Raw genomic sequence first — 18,958 nt, forward strand, 5'->3', positions numbered from 1 at the left:
TTACCCCTTTTATCCTTACCTAGAGACCTTCAACAAGTCTGTCTCCTATTTCCATCTCAACCTCAGTCTAAGTGCATACATTTATAATATATAAGGCAACACCTCCTCCCTTTTTTCCTTGCCTATCCTTCTTGAGCAAGCTGTACCCTTCTACATCAATATTCTAGTCATACTTATTATCCCACCAAGTCTCTGTGATGCCAACTATGTCATAGTTGTGTTTATTTACTAGCATTTCGAGTTCTTCCTGCTTATTCCCCATATTTCTCACATTACTATATAGACATCTAAGATACCAATTTGTTACACACACACCCCGCTCCTGTCTTGTCTCTTCCTTATCCCTGCTATAACAGCCCATGCTCCCTCCAAATTCCAAACCTTCTCCCAGGTCTCCATATTTTTTACTTATCTGTGGGCTTTGGTCACCTGCCCCCTTCAAACCTAGTTTAAAGCTCTCCTCACTAGGTTAGCCAGTCTGTATCCAAACATGCTCTTCCCCTTCCTTGATAGGTGACACCCATCTCTGCTTAGCAGTCCTCCTTCCTGGAACAGGATGCCAAAGACAAGGAAGCTGGAGCCCTCCTGGCAACAACATCCTCACAGCCAGACATTCACCTTGAGAATACATCTGTCTCTGCTTGGGCCAATACCCTTGACTGGAAGGATGAAAGAGAACACCACTTGCCCTCCGAACTGCTTCACCCTTACTCCCAGAGCCCTTTAGTCATTTCTGATCTGCTGAGGGTCATACCTCGCAGTATCGTTAGTGTCCACATGGATGAGTAATATGGGGTAGTAGTCAGAGGGCTGGATGATCCTCGACAATCCTGCCGTAACGTCTCGGATATGGGCCCCTGGCAGGAAGCATATCTCCTGGTTTGCCATGTCAGGGCAACAGATGGATGCCTCAGTCCCCCTCAGAAGAGGATCACCAACCACCACTACCCTATGTTTCCTCTTGAGAGTGGTGGCTTTAATCTTCCCAGCCTTCGGGATACATGGCTTCTCCGCTTCCACCTTTGGGGGTGATTCCTCATCATTCATTGCCAGAGCAGCATAACAGTTTTCCATCACCATGGTGGGTGGGTTGGGAGTAGGTGGAGCACTGCTTGATGCCAGAAGTAATCAGCAGCCAGTGTCCTCCCTGAGACAGAGCTATATCCTCCTCCCTGGTGATGTGACAGCAATCCTCTGTAGTTGGATATCTTCCTCAGCCTTGCATGCCTACATATGAATATTCTCAAGGAATTCCTCATGGGCACGGATGCTCCTCAGCCTAGCCACCTCCTCCTGGAGCTCTCTCACCTCCTTCCTGAGAGATTCCACCAGCAGGCACCTTTCACACAGGATGGTCCCCCCAGCCTGGCTTTCTGTGAGTGGGAAATGCAAGCCACATTCTCTGCAAATCCACACCAGGATCTGGGTAGAGGCATCCATGGTTAGGTTGTCTGTCTGGATAGAGGTGCACATGAAGGAGACAGGAGCAGCGTTGATGATGCAGCCCTTCCTAACCATAGAGATTCTATTACATCTCCCTCCCACAAACTTCCTCTTAAACTCCCCTTGTCGCTTACCCTCTGGTCTTTCGCAAAAAGAAAAGGAGTACTTGTGGCACCTTAGAGACTAGCCAATTTATTTGAGCATGTAGCTCACGAAAGCTCATGCTCAAATAAATTGGTTAGTCTCTAAGGTGCCACAAGTACTCCTTTTCTTTTTGCGAATACAGACTAACACGGCTGTTACTCTGAAACCTCTGGTCTTTAAGGCCTTCTCTCCTAGGTCAGCCCTACGCCCTCATTAATCACACAGGGGGAGGGTGATCACAAGGCTGATTGAGGTTGATCAAAGATGACCAAGGTTGATCCAGGGAACAAAGGCTCAAACAGTCCCCAGACACAAAATCCTAACTTACCCTGTAACTGAAATAATCTGAAAGAGAAAAATAAACTACAAACATCCAACAAACTCACTCACCCCAAAGTTAGTAATCACACCTTGTTCGTTCAGCAGGAGGATCTCCTTCTCCCCCTCTCAAACTCCATTGTCTGCAGTCCCCTGTATGCTAGCTCCTAATGAAGATGATCAGAAAAATTTGCTTAAAAATTTGTTGAATTTAAGTTTATGGCTTTCCTTTTCAACTGAATCAGAAAATCCTATCTTTAATTAAATGGATCTATGAGAAGCACCATTTCCCAAAAATCTCGGAGTCAAACTCTAGAACAGAGGTGGGCAAACTACGGCCTGTGGGCCACATCCAGCCCACAGGACCCTCCTGCCCGGCCCCTGAGTTCCTGGCCTGGGAGGCTAGCCCCTGGCCCCTCCCCCGCAGCCTCAGCTCACTGCACTGCTGGCGGAATGCTCTGGGCAGCGAGGCTGCAAGCTCCTGCTAGGCAGTGCATCTGCAGAGCCATAGCCTGACCCGGTGATCTGCGACGCGCGGTGGCATGCTGGCTCCAGCTGGGCGGCACGGCTGCCTGTCCTGGTGCTCTGGGCGGCGCGGATGTAGCGCCGCCAGTCACCGGTGCTCCAGGCAGTGTGGTAAGGGGGCAGGGAGGGTTAGATAGAGGGCAGGGAAGTTTGGGGTGGTGGTCAGGGGTGTGGATAGGGGGCGGGGTGGTCGGGGGGGGAACAGGGGGATTGAATGGGGGCAAAGGTCCCAGGGGGGATGGGGCGGCGGGGGGCCATCAGGGGCAGGGGTTCCGGGGGCGGTCAGGGGACAGGGAGAAGGGGTGGTTGCATAGGGCAGGGATCCTTGGGGGGAGCAGTCAGGAATGAGAGGAGGGGTTGGATGGGGCAGTGGAGGGGCAGTCATTAGTGGGGGGTCCAGGGTTTGGTCGGGAGACAGGAAGCAGGGGGAGGGTGGATGGGTCAGGAGTCCCGCGGGGGGGGGGGAACAGTGGGTGAGAAGCAGGGGAGTGGGGTCGGATAGGACGTGAGGGCAGGCCACGCCTGGCTGTTTGGGAAGGCACAGACTCCCCTAACCAGCCCTCCATACAATTTCGGAAACCTGATGTGGCCCTCAGGCCAAAACGTTTGCCCACCCCTGCTCTAGAAGGACACAACACATGCTATAAGTGGTCAAATGCAGTCCATAATGTGGAACCAGCTATGCATTCATGGTAATTAGCCATAGAGCTAATCAACATTCAGTAACATTTTAAACATTAGACTAATAGTGAGGTATGTGCTAGAGTGAACACTTGGGCAGGCGGGTTCTTGAAGGTAGAAAAGGAAAAAAGCACCACATCTCACCCTGGGCCCACTAGAAGCTCGGATAAAATCTTCAGACAGGACTATCTGTAGAGTCTCTTCCTCCCCTTGAGTCTTATTGCCATGTCTGGGACAGACCAACTGATTTTAGGTGCAGGGAGGGAACAGAAGAAGCCAAGACTGAAAGAAAGATGGCTGCAAACTCAAAATTACGATGGAGTAAGTTATAAGCAACAGAGAGAGATTCTGAAATTGATTTCGAGATGACAGAATGCTTCTATTTTCCCATCACCAATCTGGTTCCATTTCCTGATGGGAGAGAATAGTCTGAACATAGCATTCTGAACACTCTGAAGCATAAAGATTTAGGAGGATAAGGAAGGGAGAATGCAGGCACCAAGAAAGGAAGCCCTTAAGGAATGAATAAGGACTTCAGAATAAACAGGGTCAAAGCGAGGAGAAATTCTAAGTAAAGCTCCCGAGACTGCAATAGACATTTTACAGACAAAGAGATGTGGGAAAGAAACACCACTTTCAGCAGTGGAGGTGTATCCAAAATTCTGAAAATATGCATTTGTTTGGTGTTTTTTGTTTTATATTGGACACAAAAATAGCAAGTTAGAAAGGGAAAACAAACTAAAAAACAGTTTCCTTCTCTAATGTAACTTGCTCTGACAGATGTATGTTTCCATTCCCGAAAAACAAGGAAATAACTTAGCCCTGTCCCAAGTTTACCCAAATTCCTACCAACAGAGAAAAATACTATTCAAATTTTGACAGAGCTATGCGAGCTGGATGGTGAGAAGAAAGATGGTTTAATGATTAAAGAACTTGTTACCCTCCCATTCACTTGTTCTCATACAGAACCCCTGACAATTTTCCAAATAAATATTATCTGCTTTACTAATTTAAAACAGACAACTTTTGTTTAGGTTACAAAACCCCATTTGAGATTAGGGTGATCTGTTCCTCATTGTCAAAATGTGCTGGTCAACTCTGACTTTATAACAAAATTTACAATTAAATATATTGTAGGAGCACAGCTAATAAGTGTTTCTAGCAGTACAATAATGTATATTAACAATCTTTTGTTAAGCCCTGTGTGTCGTGTATATTCAGCACAATGCAATCCTGAAGTGCTACCTCAATGCAAGATCCTAGCTATTCCTATTTATTGTTTTACAATGCCTTAAGAATGTACCTTAAAATATTTTAGACATGACCCAGAACAAACAGTAGGATGGGGTTGAGAGCGTAAGGATGTAAAAAAGTAGCATAGAGTAGTTTTTTTTAGATGAAAGTAATCTCTCTCTTAGCTGTCCAACTTCCTGTAAGCACCTCAATAGAAAGAGGTATTAAAGAGAATTTATGGGGAATATTTTTAAGCAAAAAATGTGCCTTTTATCTTCTATAATATATAAAAAGGCGGCCTTACAAGTTTTTTTTAACAAAAGCTTCTGCTGCTTATTTTCTACTTCAAGTATCAGAAACAAAGTCTGGTCTTCACTGGTTTTGCTTGACGAACCCATGAACGTTTCAGAGCATGTATCTTCTGAGTACAGCTGCGTGTCTGTCATGGAGGTCATGGATTCCATGACTTTCTGTGACCTCCATGACTTCTGCAGCAGCTGGCATGGCTGGCTCTGGGGCTGCCCCTGGGTCAGCCATGCCAGCTGCTCCTGAGGCAGTCTCAGGCCATCATGCCCCTCTCCAACAGCAGAAGCAGTAGTTTGGGTGTGGGAGGGGACTCAAGGCTGGGGCAGGAGGTTGGGGTCTGACGCGGCGCTTACCTCAGGGGGACTCCCTGGAAGCAGCCAGCATGTCCCTACAGCTCCTAGGTGGAACAGCTGGGGGCTCCACTGCCCTTTCAGCTCCCATTGGCTGCGGTTCCCAGCCAATGGGAGCTGCGAAGCCGGCGCTTGTGGCAGGGGCAGCATGTAGAGCCTCCCTGGCCTTCCCTCCTCCTAGGAGCTGCAGGGGCATGCTGGCCGCTCCCGGGGAGCCAGGTAGGAAGCATGTCAGCCCCGCCAACCATCCCCACCCCCAACACCGCTGTCTTTTCCTGCAGTGGGGGTCCCAGACTGCATGCCACCCCCTGCACCGCTGTCTTTCCCCCTCCCCCACCCACACCCCGAGTATCCACAGCTCCCAGGTCCAAGTTTTAGTTAGGAATATATAGTACAAATCATGGACAGGTCACAGGCTCTGAATTTTTGTTTACAGCCCATGACCTGTCCATGACTTTTACTAAAAATACCCATGACTAAAACATAGCCTTACTTATGAGCTCTTACATCAAATAAAAAGCAGGTGTGCTGAATCTTTAACCGAGACTTCCTTTAACACTTACAACTTCTGTTACTAATAGTTTTTGATAAAGTTTTGAACAGTTCAATTAAAAATAATTTCCCCTCTTAAGTTGTTCAGCTTTCACTTTCTTGATCCTGTGACATCATTTCACTATAGACAAGACCTGAATTTCTAATGTAAAAAACAAGCCAAAAAACTTAAACCAATCCCTACCCACACCAAAAAAAACACAACAACCTGTCAGGCCTCCTTGATCCATCATAATGATGGAACAATAAAGTGACTCAGATGCAAGGACAGCAATAAGAAATTTCCCTGTAATTAGAAACAGAGATACAGCTTTGTCATCAAAACACTCTCATGGGTCTTTGATTCAGCTTTTCCTCTTTGCTCCCACAAAGTTTCTCTCCTCTGTCCTGTTCATCTTCTCCCCTGCATCCTGGACTAGTATGGCTCACACGCATGTCCCAACCCTCTAGTTGAGGAACACCAACTTAGAAATAGGCCTTTAATGATGTTGAAAGGATAAATGAGATCACCACAAATGGATGGGCAGAGACCTGACCTCTTCCTTGATTTGGTGGCTGATCAGTAGGCCAACCAAAGGGACTGAAGAATGACAGGACACCAGGTCAGGCAACCCTAACACAAGATTTGCCATAAATCTACTGTTACTGCTCGTCCCTTAAGGGACACTAGGTCTACAGAGAGTGTTGCTGGAAAGTTACCCATGCAACCAGACAAGGCAACTGCAGTTCAGTTAGAAAGACCGACCCAAACTAATTTATAATATTTGTAATATTGATTGTCCCTTCTGACATCAGAAAATTATGCAAACTTGCTATTTACAAAAAAAAAAATCACAAGTTTAACGTCTTAAGCCATCCAGTAAGTTTGATTCAGAGTTGTTTATGCTAGTAGTACTTAAAAATGTAACTACCATTATTTTTGTTTAAGATATGAAGAAAATTACTTGAAGTTTCATAGAAAAACAATCTGCAGATGTGTCTCATAAGGTATAATAAAGCAGTTATCACAAATGATACTTTCTTTTCTTTTTTTGTGGTCATAAACTTTGTTTCAGAGAGGTTTAAAATCATTACATCTAAAACGAAAGCCTATAAAAACATACTGAAAGGTACAGCATGTCTTAAAAAGAGTTTTCTTAGTTTCACAAGCTTTTCTTATTTCTCTTTTACGGAGAGCTGAGACATTAAAATTAGCATTTGAAAGTATTCAAAAGCTTGTTAAACTTCTCATGTAGATATCAGGTTCCCCAGGTGCTGTTTCTCACGAAATACAGTGAAACCTGTACAAAACCAACCTTACTAGGCAAACTCCTGTCTTAAGATCATCATTCCCAAATATATGTAGTACAGTTCTGGTTCACTATAACTGATAAACACCAATTTTTGGTTTATCCCTTAAAGATACATGCAGTTACAATGAAACCTAACTTATGTTACACTTATAACTGAGCTACATGCTTCTTAAGCCATACTCTAACAAGTAGCTAGCAAGCTTTATTTTAGCTAAGATGACATTTTGCAACTGATTTTTTTAAACCATTATAGCAATAGTAGAATCTATAACTAGCACTGTCCTAAACAGTCCCAGCACTTAACTGGGCCTATTGCTAGAGAATAAATTCAGTTAAGAGGGCACTAAAACAAACCTTATTTCACTTGTAGAATATGATCATTTGATTCCTCTAGACAAATGTAATAGTAGAATGTGCCAAGAGAAATTATAATAGGCTCATTCGCTCCCCAATTTATTATTTATAGTAATCAAAAAATTATAGAAGTGCAGAACTGAAAGGGACCTGAAGAGTTCATTTAGTCCATTCCCTAGGGCTGAGGCAGGACTAGATATTATCTATACTGTCCTTGACAGGTGTTTGTCTAACCTGTTCTTTAAATCCTCCTATGATGGGGATTCCACAACTTTCCTTGGTAACCTATTCCAGTATTTAATTATCTTTATAGTTAAAATTTTTTCCTAATATCTAATCTGAATCTCCCTCGCTGCAAACTAAGCATACTACTTCTTGTCCTAACTTCAGTGCATATGGAGAACAACTGATCATCAAATTATGCCTTGACCTATCCTTACAGGATTCTGTAGCACCTGAATAAAATCATCGTATGTCAAATGAGGGACTTTCATTCATATTATTTCCTTTCTCTAATATGCCTGATATACCTTAATACTCACTTGGTAATTGTGTAAATCGTTCACTGTACTTTTTATAAAGCTAGTCATAAAATAAGAGCAAATAACTACCAACACAAAGCATTACTATGTGTATTTAAGTGCTGGGACAACCACACAAATGACAAGTTTTCATTTCCAAAGAATATTGAGAGTCCAGAAAATATTAGCGGTCTCAAAACAAGAAACCGTTACGTAGGCACAGTGTTCCATTCCATTTCTCTTTAATACAGTTGTTTACGATACAGATGATACTGTTATTTCGTTTGATGGATATGGGTATAGCAAACCATTTTCTCAAAATACAACTTCTGAAAATATGCATTCTTACTGATTTACAAGACAATCTGCCCTTTTAAAATACTTTACTTTTAAGAGTAATATGGTTTTCAGCCAGCTAAAATACTGTATTTACTGTTAATGTGAAAAATATGTCACTCACCCAATTAGCTGCATTTACACCAAAATGGATATTCACAACTAATCAGAATCTTTTTTTTTTTTTTTTTACTGACCCAAACTTTAAAGCTATTTCCCACTAATTACAGGATGCAAATCTACGTAATTATATTAACTACATCTCTCAGACCTCCACCAACCAATGTCAAACTATCATGACTCTTTCATCTTCCCACTGTCCCTTACGGGACCCAAAACATCACATCTCCCCAGGGAAGACATCATCAGTACTAACAGTATTTGGGGCTAACAAACTCAGAGGTTAGTTATTTTGCAAGCCAGAAGCTACTTCAAATGGCCAGAATAATTTCAGACTGACATTAACCAGGGGAAAAAAACCCCACAAATTCAGGCTGACATTTTATATGTTAAATCTTAATTAATTTCCTGACTTTATTGGTTCTCAAGCTTAACATGCAGTTTTACAGTAAAACCTTTTTTAACGGGCATGCTGGGGAAACGGGGGGTGCTGGCAAATTAAGAATGCCAGTTAACTCAGAGGGAGGGGTTTGGAGTGCAGGGGCAGGGGATGCGTGCGGGGCTGGGGCATGGAAGCGACTGCGGGACACAGGCTCTGGGAGGAAGTTTGGGTCCGAAAGGGGGCTTGGGGCATGGGTAGGTGTTTGGGGTGCCGGATGAGGGGGAGGCTAGGCTCACTTCCAGCAGCTCCCCATCCCTGCTCCTCCTGGTGGTGGAGGCACGGCCAGGCAGCTCTGCAAGCAGGCACGCTGCCTCCATCTGCAGGCGCCTCCCCCAGCAGCTCCCAAGGGGCTGCGAGCCGCAAAGTCAGCACTCAGAGAGGGGGGACAGAGGCAGCATGCCTGCAGAGCCACCTGGCTGCACCTCTGCCAGCAACAGCAGGGACAGGGAGCTGCTTGTGGGGAGCCTCTGGAGGTGAGCCCCCCCATCCAGCTCCCGAAGCCCCTCCTGTGCCCCAACCCTCTGCTCCAAGCCCTCTCCCGGACCCAAACTCCCTCCCAGAATGCACCTTGCGGCTCCTCCCATGCCCCAGCCCCCTGCCGGCCCCACACCAACCGCACTATAAACTGGACTTTCAGTGCGGATCAGAAATGCCGGTTTATAGAGTTTGCTGATCGGTGAAGTGCCAGATAAAAGAGCTTTTACTGTACTTGGTTTACATTCAAGAGTTTTCCTTGTGTTGCTCAAGTTAATATGCATTTTGGTATGATTTACATATTCATATGTAATGTATAGTGTTTTATACATTAAACTCATTAAATTTACATATTTGAAGGGTTTTACTCCTGCGGGAATTCTGCACCATTGTACATGCAGAATTTGCGCAGAAATTACTGTAATACATACAGAATTTCCTTTTTCTCCCACAGAAATAGGCTGCAGAGCTGCTGGTCACCACTAGGGGCTGCTGGACTCAAAGGAGCCCAGCTTGCAAATAGAAGACACAGGGTGAATGGGCCGGGGGGAAGGGTGTTTCTAGGCAGCTGCAGTTCTCAGCACACCTGAAGGAAGGAGGCTGCCTGCAGGAAACTCACACAAATCCAGGACCCAGCATCAGGCTGTTTCTCCCTCTAAATCCCTGGGTTCTGGGGATAGGGGTGTGGGTGTCTGAACTGAGGGAGGGCATGCCTGGGCACTGGGGAAGGACGAGGTCCAAGCGTCTGGGCAGGGAGGCTCTACAGCTGGACTCTGGGGGTGGGGGTAGGGGATACATGCAAGTGTCTGGGCTACGGGGCTTGGGGATGCGGGTATCTGGGCTGGATGAGGCCCTGCAGCTGGGTGCTAGAGGGGCGTGGCTGGGCTCTGGGGGAATAATAGAGGGTGTGGTGTCTGGGCTGGGGTAGATCCTGCAGCTGGGCTCTGGTGGGAAGAGATGTGCAAGTGTCTGACCCCCCCGCTGGGCTCTGAGAGGAAGGGGGAAGAGAAACAGGGGGTTCTTTAACTCTCTGTTCCTCGGGGAACTTTTTTGTGTGTCTGTATTGTTACAGACATAGTTGCTGACAGGTATTTTGAAATAAGTTACCAAAATAATTGAAAGTGGCATGATTATATAGTATTATTTTGAAAAATAAAATATGCAGAATTTTGAAGAATTTTAAAATATTGTGCACACAATTTTTAATTTTTTGGTGCAGAATTCCCCCAGGAATAATGGTTTATAACTTGTATAAGATTAACCAATATTAACCAATGGCATCTTCTAGAAATCAGACATACAAAAAAGATATGAAAATATATTTTAAAGCATTTACTACACAAGTACTATAATCTTTTCTCATAATCTAGTCAGCAGTTAGTGAAATATCTACATCCTGTAAGAAATGAAGTTATAAAGGTGCTTAGCTGGCAGATAAAGAACATTTCCCAATTTAAATTTGGGGTGGGAGAATGGGCAAGATTATTCATATGCCAGAAATTGTAATGAAAGTTTACCATTGTTGCCCCAGCAATGATCTCAAACCATAAACCAGAACACCACTTTTTGGGGGGTTAGAGATAAGTCATACTCAATACTAATTAAGATCTGGGTGTTTCCCAAGTTCAGACTGGCAGTTGCATCAAACTACATTAAATATTATGTGGTTCTGTGATGTGAACTGAGTCACAACCCAGTTTTATTTCTCAGAAGATCTCAAGCTAGACTTGCATCTTGGTACTAGAGATGAAAAACAGTTGAATCTCCACTAAATTGCTTAGCCCTTTGATTAGACTACAGTGTGGAAAATGGCATTTTACATGACCCTGCTACAATAATTCAGATTTTGAAGAAAAACTTTTCTAACATCCTAATAAATCGAAATTTCTTTAATTTGACATGTTGTATTTACCATTCTGTAACCCCATCCAGAGCTGTTTATGATCCTTTTTCTGCATCTCATTGATGACTTGACTTTTGTGCTTTAAGGCATCTGCTTCCTTTACACAAGCCATGAAATGAGCTTCAATCACATCTTTAGAAGGACAGTGCAGTAGGTCCTTTTCTGGGAAATTCTACAAAACAATTTTAAGAACACAGACCAAAAGAAATAAGTATATTGCGCATCTCTTAGTAATAGACAAAAATATTTATTTTTCAGCAAGCACAGAGACAAAGCAAATAGATCATTAATCCTCATCCAGTTTATAGACTTCAGGTTTAGTCACAATACCTATTTGTGAATTAAGAGATTTAAGTTTTGAAAAAATGATTTATAACCAAAGCATCATTCAGATTTCATGGCTTCACTCTTGGAAGAAAAAACACCCCCAATAATCAAATTGGAAATTTTTCAATGCTTGCATAGTATTTGACACCTTTTAAGCTTTGGTATCATATGTTGGCCATTTCTCTGCAATGGTAGATAATACTGTAAGTTATCTCCTCCCAACAGCATCTTTCCTGATGGGGCAGTTTACCAGTTTCTTTCAGTCATTCATTTTTATTTCCTCCATTTGGGTGTATTGTACCAAATTTTCAACACACAGTATCAGATACTACATGTAATATGACAATATAGATAAGTAGGGCCATATCAAATTCACGGTCATGAAAAACGTGTCACGGACCACGAAATCTGGTCTCCCCCTGTGAAATCTGGTATTTTGTTTGCCTTTACCCTATATTATACAGATTCCATAGGGAAGACCAGCATTTCTCAAATTGAGTGTCCTGACCAAAAAGGGAGTTGTGGTGGGGGGAGGGTGGTGGTCGCTAGGTTATTTTAGGTGCGTCATGGTACTGCCACCCTTATTTCTGCGCTGACTTCAGAGCTAGACAGCCGGATGCAATAACGTATCATGTCATCCTTCCTTCTGCGCTGCTGCCGACAGCAGCTCTGCCTTCAGAGCTGGGATCCCAGCCAGCAGCTGCCACTCTCCAGCTGGCCAGGTCTGAAGGCAGTGCCAATGCCAGCAGCAGTACAGAAGTAAGGGTAGCAGTACCGCAACCCCCTCCTACAATAACCTTGTGACACTTTCCAACTCCTTTTTGGGTCAGGACTCCTACAATTACAAACACCGTGAAATTTCAGATTTAATTTGCTGAAATAATGAAATTTACTATTTTTAAAACCCTATAACCGTGAAATTGAACAAAATGGACCATGAATTTGGTAGGGCCCTATAGATAAGGCAACACCAGCTGCAAGTACTTTCCCCTGAAGACAGTGCAAATCCTTACCAGCCTTATTTTTACTTGTTAGGGCTAGGATTTATTTATTAGTTAACTGGTTCTTTAATGGTTTTATGTGGCTGAAGCTGGTGCATTGTACTCTCTCAAGCACTACAGATGTAAGGTTTACTACTTTTAAAAAGACAGCAATTTCCAGTAACTATATCTTTCCTTTTTAAAAAATTATAGTGAAACCTTGTTTTTCCAAATACTAGATGTGTTGCACTTATTTAGCAAATCCAAAAGATTAACAACTTGAGAAACAATACACTTAATGTACTAGACATATAAACCCCTGAATGGTGATAAATTTCAAAATAATTTAACTTTTTCCTTTCCCAGGGAGTATAGTGCCCCTGTTAGTGGGCATCTAGTCCACTGATTAAAAAAAAATTGAACTGAATTAAAGTGTGATGGTGATGACCAAGCCCATCAGGCATTTGTATTTCTAACAGAAATCAGCATAACAGTAAGCACACTGGATACACAAGCCAATCCAGAGAGACAGGACAAATCAGGACAAATTCTTCCCCTTATGAGATCCCCCAAAAAGAACCCAAAGCTTGATACTTCTGGAACTCCTGAGCACAATAAAAGTAAATTTGGATGATCTCCCCTATCGTTAATGAAAAGCAACAGGATTTCTTTCTGTGATGAGGGAGGAGGATTGAAGTTTGAGAGATAAATGTCCTGATTAAGGTGGAAGAATTAAACTACATTAGAAGGACAGACTGGCAGGTACAAAAGGATTACCTTTTTCTTATGAAAAATCCTGAATGGAAGATTACAAAAGAATGCCACAAGCTTCCTAATTCTTAGGGTCAAAGAGATGATCACTAAGGTGGCTAGCTTCCACGTCAGAATAGAGGGATTCATGTGAGTTAGAGAAAAACGGATCTTAAAACCAAGTTAAGGCTACAGGGAGGCACTGGAGACTTGACTTGGACCTTAAAGTATCTCTTGGCAAAATCTGGTCACTTAAGAATTAGCCCTCATACAGCTTTCCTCCAGGTACCAATGGCAGAGCCCAGAGCCCTAAAAGGTACATAGAAAAGATCCTGAACAAAGCCCTCCTGAACGTACACCAGAATTGCTGGGAAAGAGATTCTCTAGACAAGGTTGTACAATCCACACACCAGACTGAAGACAGAACAGACCCTATAGTATGCTATGCTAATTCTTCATTCTAGGATGCAACAAGCTGTTGAAGACCTTACTGAAGAAATTCAAGCTCTTGAGGAAACTCTTCTCAGGAGCCACACAGAGACTCAGGATTTCAGAAATGGGGCACAGAAAAGGGCCCCGATAAAGAAGGGAGCACCTAAAGGGAAGGCTGTTTCAAAGGCTTTCTGAAACACACAAGAAGCCCCTCCAGAGCTCTGACAATCATGTGTCATCCCCTTTCAGGATGGGGAGTAGAAGTAACCTTCAACCTCAAGAGACACAAGTATCAAAATACACCTTTGGAGATGCTGATTTGAATGAACTGGGGTGATGACCTTTATCTGAATGAGATAAGAATTAGCTAAATTCATGGAGGATAGGTCTATCAATGGCTATTAGCTAAGATGGTCAGGGATGCAACTCCATGCTCTGGGAGACCCTGAGCCTCTCACTACCAAATGCTGGGACTGGACAACAGGGGATGGGTCACTGAAGATTGTCCTGTTCTATTCCTTCCCTTTGAAGCAACTAGCATTGACCACTGCCAGAAGACAGGATACTGGGATAGGTGGTCCATTGGTCTGACCCAACATGGCTCTTATGTTCTTATTTTAAGGGTCAATAATATTTTCCCTTCTTTTTATGAGTTTGTTGAATAGAAGGAAAAGATTGAAGTTCTATGAAATAGCTCCTCCTCATGACAAAGACCCAGACACTGGCAAAGGTCATGGCTTATTGGTCTTAAGTCAGAAGTTCCCAAACTATTTTTGCTGCATACCAAGATTCCCTCTAATTTTTTATATCCATGTGTGGAATGAATTTGTTACATGTACCAATATGGAGGAGATGTGTGGCGGGGGTGGGGCCAAGGAGTTGGGAGGGTGGGAGGGAGCTCAGGGCTGGGGCAGAGGATTAGGGTGTGGTGGGGAAGTAACGGCTCTGGGGTGGAGCTGGGGATGGGGGTTCAGGGTGCGGAAGGGGGCTCTGGCTGGGGGTGTGGGTTCTGGGGTGGGGCCAAGGATAAGAGGTTTGGGGTGCAGGCTGCCCCGGGGAGAGAGGACTCCCCCCAGGCCTCTCTCACCGCAGCAGCCTGGGGCCAGGGGAGAGGCGCCTCTCCCTGCCTGTGCGGCATTTGATAGCCTGCCGCATGGCCATGCAGCTTAGCGGGAACTTAGCTCCACGCTCCACTTTGGAGAGTTATCTCCCATGTGTGCTCCCCACTTCTAAAAAAACCCAGTATTTTTGCAGAAAACAGGAGAATTTTATTTTCTCAGCTAGCATAAAGGGGAGAGGGATTTGTAATATGTGGTGAGAGATGTGCAAGGGGATGGGAGGGATGATTGCCCCAGGGTAGAGCCTCCTTGATATATCTTACATTTGACTACCCCGTCATTCCCAACCTTAGGAGCCCAGCCAGGAGTCTACTGGGAGGACGCGGGAGGTGTATCAGACCTGCCTCAGGCTGGGATTTTCAGGCACCAACTCCCCACCCCCACCCAATCTCACAAAAAAGGGGCCTGGGCCACAGCTCCCTCCCCAGTCACCTCTTGGCAGCAGAAACCACCGTGTCCCTGGATATCTACTGCTGGGCAGGTGGGGTGGGGGGGCGGGCAGTGCTTTAGCCCCGTCAGACCATAGCGCTGGAGACACCAATGATTCAGGAAAGCATTAAAAAGCCTAGCCAGGCCCTTCACCTGAGTTCCTGCAAAAGGGGAGACCCAGAGCTGCTGCCTCCTCCTGACAAGGCCAAGCATGTCCCAAAGATCAGAAGTGTTTCCATTCCCCCACAGCAACGGGGGAAGGGCCACATGTGCCCTGCCACGGGGGGAGGGGAGGATACCATATTTAAAGTTCCCAAATAGAGGACACTGCCAGGAGACAGGGTCAGTGTGGGGGTAGGGTGGGTACAGTTACTACCGCAATACCATACTATGCCATCCTTACTTCTGCGCTGCCCAGCTTTGAAGGCAGAGCCACTGCCAGCAGCAATGGAGAAGTGTAGAAATACCATACCTTGCCACCCTTACTTCTGTGCTGTTGCAGAGTGCCAGAGCTACCTTCAGAACTGGGCTCTCAGCCAGCAGCAGCTGCTCACCTGCCCAGCTCTGAAGGCAACGAAAAAGGACGAGAAAGGAAAAATCATGGACATTTGTTCGTATTTTGAAAATCAACTGTTTAAGTAAAGACAGTCTCCCACAAAGACGTAAGTGGAACCACAGAATAATAGGACTAGACTGGAAAGAAGTGGTCCTGTCCTGTCCATCCCACCACATGGAGGGATAAAGGAAAAGAAGGCTATTGCCAGACTTCCTTTGTTTCTGGAACAGCATGGGTTTGGTGTCTGACTTCTGAAAGGAATGATGTTGGTATATAAGCCTTTGGGGTCAATTGCTGATTAGAAATCTACACCCAGAGAAATAAGGCTTATTCCTCTAAATGAGGATAGACAGGATTTGAGACATCAAGAGGAAACGGCAGGAAAAAAACAATTACTCACCTTCTCGTAAATGTTGTTCTTCAAGATGTGGTGTTCATGTCCATTTCAACCAGGTGTGTGCATGCCAGCCAGAAGATTTTTCCCTTAGCAGCGTCCGTAGGGTCGGCCTGGGTGTCCCCTGGAGTCGTGCCTTCATAGTGCCTAATATAGGGCCCTGCCGACCCACCACCCCCTTAGTTCCTTCTTGCCTGCTGCTCCGACAGAGGGGTAGGAGGGTGGGTATTGGAATGGACATGAACAACACATCTCAAAGAACAACAGTTACGAGAAGGTGAGTAACCGTTTTTTCTTCGAGTGCTTGTTCATGTCCATTTTAATCAGGTGACTCAAAAGCCTAACTTCAGGAGGTGAGGTCAGAGTCATCCACTGATTGGAGCACTGCTCGTCTGAAGGCCGCATAGTCTCTGGCCTGCTGCGTGATCGCATAGTACGTGGTGGAAGTGTGTACAGAGGACCACATTGCTACCGTGCAGATTTCCTGGGTGGGAACCTGTGCCAGGTATGCTGCTGAGGAGGCCTGAGCCCTGGTGGAGTGCACGGTGATAGACGGAGCGGGCACCTACACCAAGTCATAGCACTCCCGAATGCATGACGTGATCCATGACAAGATACATTCCAATGAGACAGGGAGACCTTTCATTCTGTCCGCCACGAATAACTGGATGGACTTTTGGAACAGTGTCATTCTCTCGATATAGAAGGCTAGCGCTCTGCAGACATCCAATGAGTGAAGCCTCTGCTTCCTGATGCTTGAATGGGGCTTATGGTAGAAAACGAGGAAGATGTCCTCGATGTGAAACTGGGTGACAACCTTGGGAGAAAAGCTGGGTGAGATCTGAGTGAACCTTGTCCTTATGGAATACTGTGTAAGGGGGCTCTGATGTAAGGGCCCTGAGCTCAGACACTCTCCTAGCGGAGGTTATCGCCACCAGAAACGCCACCTTGCATGAGAGATAAAGCAGGGAGCACATTGCCAATGGCTCATATGGTGGTCCCATAAGTCTGGAAAGGACCAGATTGAGGTCCCAAGATGGGATAGGCTGTCGTACTTGCAAAGATAGTCTGTTAAAACCTTTAAGGAAATGGCTGACAATTGGATTCGCGAAGACTGAGCACCCCTCTGCACCCAGATGGAAGGCAGAGATGGCGGCCAAATGAACCCTTATTGACAACATGGACAATCTCTGCTGCTTAAGATGGAGGACGGAGTCCAGTATAAATGGCACAGAGGCGAGCGTCAGAGACTGAAGATGCTGCTCCAACCAGACTGAGAATCTCTTCCACTTGGCAAGGTACGGTGCCCTTGTGAAAGGGCGAAGAGAACTTGTCTGACTTGATCAGAGCAGGACAGCTTCACAGCATTCAGCCATGGAGTGTCCATGCTGTGAGGTGGAGCGACTTGAGGTTCAGATGTCGAAGGCAGCCATGATCCTGCATTATTAGGTCCAGGATGAGTGGTAGGGTGACTGGAGTTGCCAAGGACATTTCCAGGAGTGATGTGTACCAGTGCTGGCGTGGCCAGACCAGAGCTATCAATATCACCAGGGCTCATTCCCTGCAAATTTTGAGGAGCACCTTGTGAATGAGAGGAATCGGTGGGAACGCGTATAGGAGGCGGCCTCCCCATGGAAGTAGGAAGGCATCCACGATGGAGCCTGGGCTGTGACTCAGGAAAGAGCAGAATAATTGACACTTCCTGTTGCGTTGCATGGCGAACAGGTCTATTTGGGAAAGCCCCAGTGTTGGAAGATTGAGCTCACTATGTCCGGCCGGAGGGACCACTTGTGGCCGTGAAAAGACCTGCTGAGATGGTCCGCCAGCTCATTCCGTATCCCAGGAAGGTAGGATGCCTGCAGGTGTATCGAGTGCTCTACACAGAAGTCCCATAGCTTGAGGGCTTCCTGGCACAGAGGAGAGAAGCATGCACCCCCATTTGTTGAGACAGAACATTGCCGTGGTGTTGTCCATGAGGATTGAGACACATTTCCCTGATATACAAACTCTGAAAGTCTGGCACACTAGGCGCACCACTCTCAGTTCTTTGACACTGATATGCAGAGCAAGGTCCAGAGGCCTTGTGTCCTGAGGTCTCCCACATGTGTCCCCCATCCCAAAGCTGACGCGTCTGTCACTCATAAGAAGGATGGCTGGGGGCTGGTGAAGGGGACCCCTGCACATATTACCTGTGGGTCAAGCCACCACAGGAAGGAGTCTAGTATCGGGCGAGGCAGGGTTATGATACTGTCCAAAGCGTTCCTGAACTGGTTGATATACTGATGCTAGCCATGACTGACAGGGGCAAAGCCCGAGTCTGGCATGCTGTACTATGTAGGTACAAGCTGCCATGTGTCCTAGAAACTTCAGACAATTCCTGAGGCCCGGTATGATGTTCCCAGAAGCCAGGTTTCAGTCACTGGGCAAGTATGATCTGGCTCGAGTCAAGTCTAGCACTGCCCCTATAAACTCAATTCTCCATACAGGGGACAGCATCGATTTCACCTCATTTAGAAGGAGACCCAGTTCATCGAACGTCCTTCTTATGAGGTCGACCTGTGCCTCCACTTGAGATCTGAAGCGGCCCTTGATCAGCCAGTCGTTGAAATACAGGAACACCTCTACGTGCTGCTTGCACAGGAACGCCGCCAAGACTGCCATGCACTTGGTGAACACCCGAGATGCCACTGACAGGCCGAATGGGAGGACAGTAAACTGACAGTGGCTGTTCACCACAAACCTGAGGTATTTTCTGTAGGCTGGAATTATTGCTATGTGAAAATATGCATCCTTCAAGTCGAGGGTGGCATATCACTCTCCTGAATCCAATGAGGGGATAATGGAGGACAAAGAGACCATGCAGAACTTGAGTTTTCGGACGAACTTGTTGAGTTCTCGCAGGTCCAGGATGGCTTTGGCTTTCCGTATTACGAAATACCGGGAGTAGAAGCCCTTGCCCCATTGCTCCTGAGGAACCT

At 45.6% G+C, this 18,958-nt stretch overlaps 1 protein-coding gene across 6 annotated transcripts in view; it reads right to left on the reverse strand.

Moving 5' to 3' along the window:
- ATG5 (autophagy related 5) overlaps nt 1-18,958 on the reverse strand; it is a 121,598-nt gene that overhangs the window by 75,086 nt on the left and 27,554 nt on the right. For all 6 annotated transcript variants that reach the window (XM_073336911.1, XM_073336909.1, XM_073336908.1 and 3 more), the window contains one exon: nt 11,004-11,166. In XM_073336911.1, coding sequence (XP_073193012.1) covers nt 11,004-11,166 — 163 coding nt within the window. The remainder of the gene's footprint in view (nt 1-11,003; nt 11,167-18,958) is intronic.

The sequence above is a fragment of the Lepidochelys kempii genome, chromosome 3, assembly GCF_965140265.1.
Source record: "Lepidochelys kempii isolate rLepKem1 chromosome 3, rLepKem1.hap2, whole genome shotgun sequence".
NCBI classification, from domain to species: Eukaryota; Metazoa; Chordata; order Testudines; family Cheloniidae; genus Lepidochelys; species Lepidochelys kempii.